Genomic DNA, 14,675 nt, shown 5'->3' on the forward strand with positions numbered 1-14,675 from the left:
ACCAGTCTATGGCCTGATTACCCAAACAACAACAATCCTTTCTTGATAATTACAACATCTCCTTTATTTAGGCACTCAGAACAAAACACAAATTCTCGCTTCCTACTGTACGTTGAGATTCACTTGGATTTATTCAATGACTGAAACTAAACAAAAAAAAAGCACTTTAACAGCTCTCAGTAAAATGAATAAGTAGGTTTTATTTAATTTATACAGAAACATTAATACAAAGCTTCAATTTTAACAAACTATTATGGCACTAACGTTGCACTGATTGACAATGACATTTCTATAGTTAAAAGATTTAAAATTATGGCTTAACGGTGAAATATATGGAAAAAGTGCTGATAACAAATATTGAACATTTGTTTATACGCAACATTTTTTATTTCAAACCTTGTTCATAAATTGTGTTTGCGAAAATGCTGAAAAATTGTTTTGGCCGCCATTTTTAATATGGTGGCACAAGGTTTTCCCGAGAAATTTTAGTACGGTTTTCCGGGTGCCTAAAAGCTACATATATAACTAGTCCCACACTTCTAAGAGTTTTTTAATTAATTTTCCTAAAATGACTGAACTAAACGCATCTCTTTGATAATATGCCTCTCACTCATGGCCAATACAAATATTTCACATCACAGCCTGCACGGTTGCTAGGTAACTTCGCGTCACACATTTTGTGAAGCTAACTTCGTAAAGCATATTTTAGATGTTTCCAGCCATAAGACACATTTATGTCAAAAATCTTCAGGACTAATGACAGTGGGGCTCGATCCCACCATCCCCCGAATGCAAACTTACGGCTACGTGACCCAAATCGGGCATCCAACTTGCTCGGTATTCCTATTTGTGTAAGTAGTGAAGTGCATATTTTTGTTTTACCACTTTCACCTAACTTGCAAAGAAGTAAAGAGTAATTTCACTCGCTATTTGGTACGTACTGCACTGATGAGCGGGACATCGTCAATGGCTCTTGTCACCACCAGTAATTATCTAGCCCTTTGTGCCGGTGTAAAGGGCCATCACACTGTGACACCGGCATGCAAACGTACGATTCGTCAATAATAATAATAATAATAATAATAATGAAGAAGAATTGGTCAACAGGACAAGTTTAAGAATTTTTGTAGAAAAAACAAATTTATCAGATATAAAAATGCTTCAGAATTTCTAGTAACAGAAACTGGTCGAATAAAAAAGGAAAAGAAATTCAAATATTTGAGAGAAACAGTTTAAGAAAATGGTTTGGAAAAATCTGCTGTAGAAGAAAGGATACGCGAACTCTGGACATCAAGAAGTAATGATGAAATATATGGATAATCTAAGAAAGTACATTTTATTTCAATCGAACCTCAGGGAAGAGGGTAAAAGAAAACATAATTGCATTTACTCAAATTTATATCAGGCTGTAAGCAAAATTATTTCCAGCTCTCTAAATCAGCATTATTTCATTACACAAGTTTCAGAACTGTCCATTACATTTAGCAGTTTCCTGGGTAGCCTAAAAATACCAGTTTCCCAAAAAGTTTCAGTTTTTGGGGGGGGGGGAAGAACTGTTCGATGGTACTTTACAGTTCTCTGAAGAACCAAGGCGTTTACAATTCAGAAAACGTTTCAGAGATAGAAATAGAGAATAATTTGATGGAGGGATATTAAAGACTAGGTCGGGTGAGGTAACACCTCCCAGCCTAAAGCCCGCAAATTCCAACGAGTCGCAATAGGCACGTGTAATGGAACACCGCTTCATTGTTTGTTAATTCCGGACTATTCTTTTCAATGTCCAACTGAGAACAATATCTCACTGAATTGATAGTCTGAAAATTACGAAGCAGTTCATATTAGAGAAGGCATTGCCAATCCCACCAAATGCAAAAAAGTACTTTTCTGATATGACCTGTTTTAGCAACAGTGAGTGGAGGTCCACTTTTTCTTCGGCATAACTCCTTCTTTAGAATATGATAATATATGATCCATCATCATCAGAAGTCACGAGACGTTTCAGAAATGGATCATGTTCATTGTGTCTTAGTAAGTAGTCACAAATGAACGCGCGCTGTACCAAATTTCGTTCATTGAGTGAATGTGGCACCCAAAAACCGTAATGAAGTATGTAACCAACCCTTCTAGGGTGTGTTCTCACATTACGGGAAGATACATTCAGCATTTGAGCTATTTCTACCGCTGTCCCCTTGGGTTTCATTCAACCAACTCCTTGAGACTTTCTCCGTCTGTAACAGTGTATTTTCTGCTACGAGCTTTGTCCATTAAGGAACGAATTCTAGTCCGAAACCTAGAAAATCATTTTTGACATATCCGTTCGGCTACCGCCCTTTCACAGCACAGATCTTCCTCCATGCTTGTGAAGCATTTCTCTTCTTTGGATAATAAAATAGTATAAGGTGTCAGAAATGCTCTTTAAGTCCGGCCCCGCGGTGTAGGGGCAACACGTCCGCCTGTCACCCGGTGGCCCCCGGTTCAATTCCCGACCAGTTCAGGGGTTTTTAATTGTAAATTATTAATATCCCTGGCCTGGGGCTGGGTGTTTGTGTCGTCCTTAACGTTCCTTTCCTCACTTTCAACACTCTACACTTCCGCAATTCCAATTACGTGCAGGTTCATATGGGCTAAGATCTCTATAGATCGACGCCTCGAACAAATATCATTTTTAAATGCTCATTGAAACCGTTCAGGTAAATATACACAAGCGTATGCGAACTGCATCAGAGTTCACAGATAATCAGGTACACACTGAACAGTTGAGTCATTTTTCGCTGTGCACGTGAATGAGAGATGCGACACCTGCACTATCACTGCTGTAGAACATGTGGCCTCCCCAGATAGAATATTTATCCTGTATAGATTACAATGCAAGCGGGATTACTACAGTCAATAAATACGTGGACTGGCACCTACAGTGTAGGTAACACGGTGTATACTCATGTACTGCAGTCAATAACTCCTTGGACTGCCACCTACCGTGTAGGCAACACGGCGTACACTCGTGTACTACAGTTAATAGCTTCCTAGACTGGCGCTTACAGTGTAGGCAACACGGCGCACACGCATGTACTGCAGTCAATAACAACTTGGATGCGCACATACAATGTAGGCAACACGGCGTACACTTATCTACAACAGTCAGTAACTTCTTGAACTGGCGCTTACAGTGTAGGCAACACGGCGTACATTGATATACTACAGGCAATACCTCCTTGAACTGGCGCTTACAGAGTAGACAACACGGCGTACACTCATGTACTATAGTCAATAACTTCTTGGACTGGCGCTGACAATGTAGGCAGCATGGCGTACACTCATCTACTACAGTCAATAACTTCTTGGACTGGCGCTTACAGTGTAGGCAACACGGCGTACACGCATATCGTATAGTCAAACAAGACGTGGACTGGCACCTACAGTGTAGGCAACACGGCGCACACTCATATACTACAGTCAATAAATACGTGGACTGGCACCTACAGTGTAGGCAACGCGGCATGTACTTATGTACTACAGTCAATAACTTCTTGGACTGGCACCTGCAGTGTAGGCAACACAGCTTATACCTGTGTACGTACTACAGTTAGTATGTTCGTGGACTGGCGCTAACAATTCAATGAGCGCATAGTTTTTGACCTGTGTTTTCGCGTCTTTTTTCGTCGTGGTGATCCGGGCGATTTCGACTTGATCATCTCAAGCGTTTCGCTGGCGAATACGCCTATTTTTGGCACAACTTGAAATTTTCCCGTTGCTCAAATTACGATATTTTAGAGTTCCGCCACTGACATCCAACTACCCTTCATAACAGAGATCATTGTATACTATATGCACGCAACTGCCTCTTGCTGGGGCTAGCGAAAATCTGTCACGGCAACATCTGCACTAGACGGCCAGTGCACGAACTTAATGACACTACTACATATGTCTCCACCTAGTAATTAAAAAATTAATCTCTTGTTCGCTTTGGTCTCCCTGTACTTCTTTTAGCCTCTATGGCCGAGTTCAGTATTTTCCTCCATTCGCCACAACCAGGCGAGTTGGCCGGGCGGTTAGCGGTGCACAGCTGTGCGCTTGGATCCGGTAGATAGTGGGTTCTAACCCACTGTCGACAGCCCTGAAGATGGTTTTCCTTGGTTTCCCATTTTCACACCAGGCAAATGCTGGGTCTTTACCTAAGTTAAGGCCGCGGCCGCGTCCTTCCCACTCCTAGCCCCATTCCTAACCTAATGACGCCATAAGACATATCTGTGTCGGTGTGATGTAAATCAAATTGTAAAAAAAAACATTCACCGCGCATGACCCCCCACCATCGAAGATACAGTAGTTTAAATGTAGCGGGTGCTTCGGACACATACTCCGCAGTAGAAAGGGTGGTCTACCTGGTCCATTGCAGTAGCTTCCATAGTGATGTTCAAAACGACTACACCTAAAGCTGCGTTTACACTAAGCGCAATTGCCTATTTGAGCCTAGTGTAGACGCTCCCCCAGCACTGAGTAATTGCGGAGTGAGGGCCTTCGCTGCGAGCCGTAGCACAGTCGGTTTTTGTCCGCGCATCAAACGGTTTCACTCATCGAATTTCGCTCAGTGTAAACGTGGTCCCCATACTTGCGCGAGGGATGAATCAAGAACCGTGCTTGTAGCTCACGAGCTCTATAAAAATCGAGATTTTATGTGGAATCCGAAAAACAAGAACTATTTAAATCGCAATAGAAGAGAAGATGCGTGGAAGGAAATTAGTTCTAAACTAAACTTTCCTATTTCTACAGAGAAAGGGAAGATGAAAGCGCTACTGAGATCATATGGAAGCGAAAGATCGAAAGAAATTAAGAGCTGAGTCACTGGATCAGGTAAGCAATTACTATTGGTTTATAATGCAAAATTGTGTCATTTCATTACTTTTTTTAACCTACCGGTACTTATTTTGAAGCATTCTTGGGTCATTGTGAAGAACTTACACTGACTGGCACAAAAAACGCAACACTTCAACTTCTTACAAAAACTTAAATTTATTTTAACTGTATGACACTTTTATGACACTAATCTAATATATGATGATGAAATATTGTAGCGTCTGGAGGGGCAAAACAAGTTTCTATGTTGGCTGCAAAACCAGAACTGAAGTTTTCAGGCTTGTCGAAGGCGGCTCGCCCACTCGCGCTATTTTTCGCTCTGAATTGCTCTCTGTTTTGGGTAGTGCGAAATTTCACTCGAAGCGAGTAAGTTTCGCCCGAGCGGCTTTCGCGAGGGAGTTTCGCTAGTGTAAACGCAGCTTTACAACGTGATGGCGGATAAGCTGCCGAATGCTACAGGGGCAGCAGACTAAGCGGGAACTCGATTTGTTGCACATTGCAGTGACATTGTAACAGATGCCTTCGATACACCACGTTCCACTTAAATATTATTTTAGGAGAGAATAGGTATTACCATTCAGTTCGCGATATTCTTACCGAACTTCATTTCAATTGGCCGAAAAATTGCCTGGTATGTGGGACGGAATGATTAGTTATGTGCTCCGGTATATGCTGAGTGACCCTCAGGGCCATGTGCACCCCCAGGAATTAAATCCTCGTTTCTAAATATTTCGACTTTATGACCGGGATTCGAACGTATATCCTTCCAGATGGACCGAGGAGAGAACGGCCTTGTCACCTCGACTAGACAAACACACTCCATGCTGAATGAGCGCATATGAATAGGTAAATCCTGGTGATAACTAAAGTGACGTAAAGTACTCGGGAACAGATTCCATTAGAAAGTTCGAGGTCCTCCATGAAAAATAAACTTCCTAAAGATTATCAGCTGAAAAGTGAAGTTAACTCATTACACTCAGATGTGCAGTGGAAGAGATGGAGATTGAACTTACTGTATTGAGTCTCAAGTACTTCATCAGACGAGCGTTAGACGTGGAAAACATTCCATTAATACTCCATTCAGTTTTCATTATCTCCGCTTTCTCTCTTACTTAAGAAATCTTTTATTTCACATAACTTCTCACGAGGAAACCAAGTCCGTGACGATGAAACTTCATTGTAGACGCCATCTCCATTTCATTTCCTAAAGTAAAGTGAAATTCACAAAATTAGTTAGGTGATGCTGATGAATTTTCAACATGACAGGTAAAGAAATAACTCGACAATTTGAAGATTTCGTTTGGCCACGTGAACACGGCATTATTAAAGTACCTACCTATTTTATTTATTTATTTATTTATTTATTTATTTATTTATTTATTTATTTATTTATTTATTTATTTATTTATTTATTTATTTATTTATTTATTTATTTATTTATTTATTTAATTTTGGAAGCGAGAACGGCTACTCTGTATAATATCTACAATCTGCAATTTCATCTTAGTGTAATGAGCTGATGTGCCCCTCACATTTGGTCTTATAACTCCGCAACTACACATTCGATTCAAATGATTGAGGTTCAGTTTCAATGCAAATTTGGAACTCGAGATAAGTAGATCTCGGTCAAACGCGAGTGGCAGGGGGAGGTGGTTAATAAGTGACAATCTTGAGGTACACAATTTTGTTTACAGTTAATAACTCCGAAGCAAAAAGACATACGAGTGTGATCAGGATACCTAAAGATTCATCATTTAAATCTTTATTTTCACATAACAAAATTAACCGAAACTCAAAAGGATAATACAAGGGAGGGGCGAATTTTTGAAGATGGGTGTTTTTCAAATTGGTGATTTGACAATCTACAAATCAATTGACTTACCTCTTTTCAAACCTTTGTCCTATAAAAAATAATATCTCTACATATCAATATACACGTACCGTTATCTACAATTAAAGTAAATATGAACCCAGCCTGTGTAAAAGTATTCTTATAGTAACATTATTTTTATTATACTTTACTTTATCCCAAATGTTCCGTTTTTACACTTTGCATCTTTCTACTTTGAGGTATCCAATTTAAATGAATGACTTTTTAAATGTGAATTACATCAGATAAATTTACATTTACGGTTTTGGAAAAGTGTATTAGAGAAAAAATTAAATTCCCAACTTTAGGAAAATGAATTATTCAAATAAATTTAAATGTATGACTTAGGCAAAGTGATATTTTTTAAGGAAAATTTACGGGTTTTTAAAAATGAATTATACAGAGAAATTTAAAATATTCAACTTTGGCAAATTTAATTATCCGGAGAAACGTAACTGTACTTTGACAAAGTGATTACTCAGATAAAGTGAATGACAATGTGAAATATGTAAATATTCTAACAAGTACGATGTTTTCAAAGAGAGTTCCGCACAAAGGATGAATTATTTAGGCATGAACTTTGTATGTTCGCGGCCCATAGCAAGACAGACGGAATTGCTGTGGGGGATACTTTTCAACTTCTTCAGGATGAATGGAGAGAGTTCTTATCTCCAGTAAGACAGTAGGTGGCACCCAGGTGCGTGCGGCAGACATAAATATCTCCAGGGATTGCGAGAGTCGAGCGAACAACGCTCCTAATATAAAACAGCTACTCCTGCTTCATGGAGGGGCGTGTTCAGCAGAAGCGTACGTTAGCAGGTGCGGCGAATAAACTTTAACTGGGCAAAGACCTCAGGGGCCCACAGTTTGTCCTACGTTGGTGTGGAGGCCATGGGACCATGGATGCAGCTGACATAACTCAGTTCTTCCACTTACCTTTCTTGTCTATCCTCCATTGACCAATTGATGTTCTCGAGGAAGTATTTTAAGGGAGTCCGGAGCGGGATGGGTCCAGAATCCTTCAAAATTTCTGTACAATTTATTTCCTAAAATATCGCGTTGCCATCTCGTCAACATCCAATACAATTGGTGCGACTGTAAAATCATGTTAACGGTATAAATATAATAAACAACTTCTATGCTGTTATCCGCCCAGAATTATGGAAGGGGATAATTTATCAAAGGAAATGTTCGATAAATGTTCCAGTTCTTTAAAATAATTTAACAAAAGACTAGGTAAGCAAATGCTAGGGAATCTGCCACCTGGGTGACAGTCCTAAATGCAGATCAATAATGATTTGAACAATGATAATACTATTAATAAATGAAAATTCACAGCCTGTTTCCAGTTATTCGACCGTGTGAGGAATGGAATGAATGAAGCCCCCCATCTAGCATCGTGGATGGCAATTGTGCCGTAGCCTGTCGCACTCCTTCGAGGGAACGATTAATGACTGACAGATGAAATGTTAACGGGAGGAGTTCGTGGAATGAAAGACGAGAGGGGAAACCTGGAGAAAAACGTGTCCAGCCTCCTCTTCGTCCAACACAAATATCACGTGGAGTGACTGGGTTTTGAACCAAGGAACCCAGCGGTTGAGGCCGGCGCGCTGCCGCCTGAGCTCTGATATTAAAATTAATATAGCTTTAAATGACTCTGCCGGCCCCGTGGTGAAGGGGTAGCGTGCCTGCTTCTTACGCGGAGGTCCCGGGTTCGATTCCCGGCCAGGTCAGGGTTTTTTTACCTGGACCTGCGGGCTGATTCGAGGTCCTCTCAGCCTACGTGATTAGAATTGAGAAGCTATCTGACGATGAGATAGCGGCCCCGGTCTCGAAAGCCAAGAATAACGGCCGAGAGTATTCCTCGTGCTGACCACACGACACCTCGTAATCCGCAGGCCTTCGGGCTGACCAGCGGTTGCTCGGTAGGCCGAGACCCTTCAAGCTCCGTAGTGCCATGGGGTTTGGTTTGGTTTGGTTTAAATGACTCTATACACGCATCACGCGCATGAATATGATACTGGACATACTTCACATACGCATGGTTTAAATGCTCTCTCGCCAGTTCACACATCACTCTAGCAATAAACTGGCCTCGGTTTAGCAGGTCAAATCATCTGTTTCTTCGGAGGATAAAAACGGAAGAGAATGTGACAAACATATTCCAATGAATAAAACAAGCTGCGACCCGCTAGCGCCAAAGATCGTCCCCAATCACTTAAGCTAGGGAGATAAGGGGACATTATCCGTTCAGGTGATAACAAAATGTTTATTAAAAGAAAAGTCACATTTCTTTCCCGAGTTCATTTCACACGAAATCTGAAAAATAACTGTCAGTGACGGCCCCAATTAAAGCAAATTTATGTTGCATATTTCGGTCTTCTTTTAGTGTTTTGCCCATATTTTGCTGATGTTAGTGATACAAAGTCATATTTGGTTATATTTTGAGCATTTTTTGTTTGAAGTGAGGTGTAGCTTTTAACAGGGTACATGTTATCTGCGACGAGTTTCGAGCACAGGATTTCCAAATACTGTAGTTGATGATGTATTTTTCTTCCTTTTCCCGAAACAGACAGGCGACAGATTTACATGACATATTTATTACTATTTCTTTCTTTCTTTTTTATTCCTTTGTTAATCTGTTTACTCTCCAGGGTTGGTTTTCCCTCCAACTCAGCAAGGGATCCCACCTTTACCGCCTCAAGGGCAGTGTCCTGGAGCATGGGGCTTACCATTTGTGAATTTTCGATTTGAGCATTACCCAGTTCTGGACATCTGCTGGTGTAATTCCTCCCGGTTCCAGATCAGTTTTGATTTCGCCAATCTATTTCATTCTGTCTTTTTTTACTTTACTCCTGTTTTCATAGAATTCGATTTTGTAAGTCTGTGTGGGTGCATCCCCGGTTTCAGATCAGTTTTGATTTCGCCAATCTATTTCATTCTGTCTTTTTTGACTTTACTCCTGTTTTCATAGAATTCGGTTTTGTAAGTCTGTGTGGGTGCATTCTTTTAATTTGTCCATACATAAAATTTTAACCTGCGTTTCCTAATGTTACTGTGAATATTTCTGTATTGTTTGATATCAATCAATCATTCAATCAATCAATACTGATCTGCATTTAGGGCAGTCGTCCAGGTGGCAGATTCCTTATCTGTTGTTTTCCTAGCTTTTTAAAAATGATTTCAAAGAAATTGGAAATTTACTTAGCACCTCCCTTGGTAAGTTATACCAATGCCTAACTCCCCTTCCTATAAACCGCAAAATGCTTTTTTTTTTTTTTTTTTTTTTTTTTTTTTACGTCGCACCGACACAGATAGGTCTTATGGCGACGATGGAACAGGAAAGGGCTAGGAGTGGGAAGGAAGCGGCCGTGGCCTTAATTAAGGTACAGCCCCAGCATTTGCCTGGTGTGGAAATGGGGAAACCACGGAAAACCGTCTTCAGGGCTGCCGACAGTGAGGTTCGAATCTACTATCTCCCGAATACTGGATACTGGCCGCACTTAAGCGACTGCAGCTATCGAGCTCGGTGAACCACAAAATGTACTTCCAACATTCTACATTAAGCCCTATCCCATTAGTGTTAGAACTAGAAGGAAAGAATAGTTTTGCTATGAAATTACGTTTTTATTCTTTATTTTACTCTTTCTGTAAAGATTAAATTAGATTAGATATGAAATACTGTTCCTTTCACATTGTATATATAATATTAGAATAGTTTAGATATTAGATTATTAGACTGTTTTGAAACATTGAAAAATAAACCCATATAATCAACTGCCACTGTAATTGGTATGGAAATTCTATAGTGAACAGTAAATAAATAAATAAATAAATAAATAAATAAATAAATAAATAAATAAATAAAAATTTTGAACCTGCTTGTCTGATAGACTGAGAAACTTTGAAGTTACATTTCCTATCAATTCTTTCATTTAAGTTTTCCATTCCGACCTCCTTTCGCACATCTTCGTTTCTCAATCTCTCTTTCCTATCACACCTGTTGTAATTCCAAATGAGGTGCCGTGGCAATGTGATGATCCGCACAAATGTGACTGAATGTATTTTGGTTGCAGGGCCGGCATGACGGTGGTCCAGGACTGCCTGGGCGCCTCTCGGTTCGGCGTCTACCTGCAGAAATGCCGGGAGTCCCGCCGACTGGTGCTGATCATTGTGGCCATCGCGCTCCTGCTCGACAACATGCTACTCACCACTGTAGGTGAGTAAGGTTCATCACCTGTCCGGGGTACTCTCAAGGTCTAATGTGAAAGGTAGAGTGAATTATACGACTCATTAAATAAGTTTATATGCGATTGTGAAATATACAGGTTCTCTCATATAAAGTAATACCGAACGCACGGTGTTCGTAATCCGCGCTACGGCTCATGCCTCAGCCGAACTAACGCCGCCCTGCTTTAAGCGTGTGTACAATCTTATATGTAATCTCACTTCACGAAAGATGCTGGAAATGTCGTCCTTTCTGGGTTGTACAGGCGTTGTATCTGGTAACCACATTCTGGCTGACACGAGTGAGTTCCGCTACTGTAAGGTTTCTGATTTCATTCGTAATGTTTCCTTTCGGTTCCTCCAATGTGTGAGGACTTATTCGATACACTTTTTCTTTCAGTTTACCTCACAAGTAAAAATCGCACACTGTTAGATCTCGAGAACGAGGGGGAAATAGACCAGCACTGGTCACACTGTCTGCAAACACTTCCGAGATTGTAAGAAGGGGATCTTCTGCTGTATGAACAGGGGCTGAATCTTGTTGAAAACATCCACATGATTTTTCTTCCTCCATTAACTGATCGCAGAACGGCGTCAAAATGTAATATTGGTACCTCTCAAACAAAATAGGCCCAATTATTCTTCTTGCAGTAAGAGTACGCCAAACACCAAACTTCCTATCATAATGAAGGGTTTCATAAACACCATTTTCTGCACACAAATACCAAGTGTTATGACTGTTCACACGACCATTAAGATGAAACCAGGCCTCATCTGAAAGAACACAAACTGTGGGTCGAATAAACGATCATCCAGTGATGCGAGATACCACTCGCAATATCTCACTCTTGTGGCTGGATCATCAGGGCCGTGTAAACCTGTATGGTTTGATGTGTAACAGCTTTGTAGCTCTACTTGCTGCGCTAAATTTGTGAGCGATATATTCGACGACCGTTCAAGATTCGCAGCAATGTCGTCTTGCTTTTCCTCTCGTAAAACAGTTCGTGTGCACACATGTTTTATTGAGCACTGAGCTAGTAGTTTCAAAGTCACTGTGCTTGTGAAGGTGGCACTTCACCAGGAAATTGACGAACAAATGGATCGCGTACCCTTTGAGCCGACTCGTACTTTAAATACCTTTTACATAAACGGTGTTGCAATGATAACTGCCTCAACATATTAACAGCTGGGATTCAGACTGGCGACTCATGCTTGCCAGGTCGAACACATGCAGGCTGCTTGCAAGCTCAACAACTATGCGCGCGCGCCCTATACTGCAGCTGTCGTAGAGTACAAACACCTGTTTTATATGAGAGACCCCGTAAGAGTTACTTCACAATATCAATTCACCGACAAAAGTCTGACTTAGTGAAAGAACATTATCCAACCTAAGATTTAATGGACTATATAGACAAATAATCGTAAATACGAAAACGAAGTATAGCGAAGCTGTTTCAATTGTCAAACGAAGTGTGCAACCCGACATTGAAGAAATGGGGAAACGTCTGCAAGAACACTGATAGTCAAATACAGTATTACTTTTAATAGCTTTCCTTATGACTATCTACAAGGAACTTCTGCATTTCCTTGACAGCCTAACACCATATTCACCCTTCGATTATTCTCCAGAATCCTGGGTCCTCTAAATTGGAACGTGAAATGTATTTTACACGGTGGGAAGAAAGAAACTTCTCCTGAAAATATTTACAATAGGATTGACGCTTGTTAATGAACATCACAGAAGATGATGGAAATGGCCTCATCTCAAGAAATGAAAAACTGAGGATCTAGAAGTCCTGACTCCACTTCACTCAGAAACCACCGGCAGAACTTAGCACGTTAATATTATCTAATTCAGCAAAAATCTAACAAAACAACTTGGATGCTCCAATGACATGCTCATAATGTCGTCGCTTACATCAACTGTACGACCAAAGAAATGGAAATACACCAAGATTCCTCCCTAATTACTAAGGTTACGTAGTAATTAGAAATCAGTTTCCCCTGAAAGTCTGCGACAGCTGTATCTAGACGATAATTTTCCTGAAAATAATGTCACCATTAATAATAAATGGTCAAGACTCTCGATGACTCCGCAACCTCTGGTGTTCTCCATGAAAATCCTGAAAATCTACATTTAATGCTAACTACCAATTCTATGGGCTACCAAAAATATCATTAGCAGAAAATCAAACTACGCACTACCAAAGTAAGATCTATCCATCTCATCTGCAACATGGTTCACTTCTACATGGTGACATTCATATCGAATATTCTATTTCATCCCTTCACATCTGCGTATAACTCACTTACATTAAATCCTAGGTTATCGCATTTTGACAACTACCACATTATCGACTTCAGTATCCTTCGAAATCATCATCAAGAAATTGCCTATCATCACCACCATTAAATCCATATACATGACGAACATCAGTGCTTGCTTTAATAACATATCATCGGAACTTTCCGAAGATTGCATTATATCATTCAATGCATAAACCCAATGAATTATTTTCCAACAACATAGCGTATCAAATCATTCACTTCAACTCTACGACCCTACTTCAAATCTCTTTCATTTCATGCTCAAGTAAAATGAAATTCATCTTCTAAATAAAGCTCATTCAATCACTCTTGTTTCCAATTCTCGAATACTGTGATACAGTTTTTATTGATATCAATAACGAGCAAAGCATGAGACTGCAACGTGCCCAAAATGCATGCATCAGGTATGCATTCGACATACAACCATACGCCCATGTATCCCCATTCTATACACAATTATCTTGGTTACGACTGAATGGCACACGTAGACTCCATGCAACTACTTTGGTGTATCAAGTGGTTTCTGAAAACACTCCTCCTTACCTATCCACCAGATTTCGCTACCTTAGTTCCCTACACCTGTTCAATACCCGATCAGGCTGTACGCTAGAAATTCCTGTGCATCGAACCGCAACCTACAACAGATCGTTCACGATCACCGCCACGAGCTGGTGGAATGAACTCCCCAATGACATCAGAGAAGCTAAATCTAAGACAAAATGTAAAATCCTTTGCCAGCGTCATCTTTTAAGCACTTCCAGTCTTTCTTGAGTGTGAATGGGATGCATGAATGAGAGTGAATATGGTTGTTTATTGCAATGTGTTCCAGTATATAATTTAGTTATACTTCAGGTTGTAAAAATTTCGTATGTTTAAATTTTATGTAAAAATTACATTGTATATACATGAAGTGGATAAGTGTAAGAAAGGGCAGGGAGCCCTAACTTCGCCACAATAAAGACGCTTTAATAATAATAATAATAATAATAATAATAATAATAATAATAATAATAATAATAATAATAATAATAATAAAAAATATCCAAGCATATTATTCTCCAAGACTACATCATCCTTACATAAGCATAAATCATAATCAGTGCGATAACACTATTACTCTTCTCGCGAAAGCTACGCATATGACTTGAAAATAGGATCTTAGATGACTCCAATTTAAACACATGTTAACTATCTTATGGTCACCTCAAATAAATATGCCCACGCAATAAATAATACACTGAGGCTCATTTACGACGACATTATTCTACTAAATGCAACTACCATGTTTCGGAAAATTTCCTGCGCTATATCTACTGTTAGACACTCGGATTTAAAATATAGCACACGAAAAATTATGATTTTTCCTGGATTATTCATGATGAAATTCACAGTACTCCAT

The 14,675-nt window shown here is 39.8% G+C and overlaps 1 protein-coding gene across 4 annotated transcripts in view; it reads left to right on the top strand.

Annotated features, from left to right (window-relative positions):
• Vmat (Vesicular monoamine transporter) overlaps window positions 1–14,675 on the top strand; it is a 678,793-nt gene that overhangs the window by 488,960 nt on the left and 175,158 nt on the right. For all 4 annotated transcript variants that reach the window (XM_067147806.2, XM_067147802.2, XM_067147804.2 and 1 more), the window contains exon 2: window positions 10,798–10,940. In XM_067147806.2, coding sequence (XP_067003907.2) covers window positions 10,805–10,940 — 136 coding nt within the window. In that variant the 5' untranslated portion in view covers window positions 10,798–10,804. The remainder of the gene's footprint in view (window positions 1–10,797; window positions 10,941–14,675) is intronic.

Source organism: Anabrus simplex, chromosome 5 (assembly GCF_040414725.1).
Source record: "Anabrus simplex isolate iqAnaSimp1 chromosome 5, ASM4041472v1, whole genome shotgun sequence".
Classification (NCBI taxonomy): Eukaryota; Metazoa; Arthropoda; class Insecta; order Orthoptera; family Tettigoniidae; genus Anabrus; species Anabrus simplex.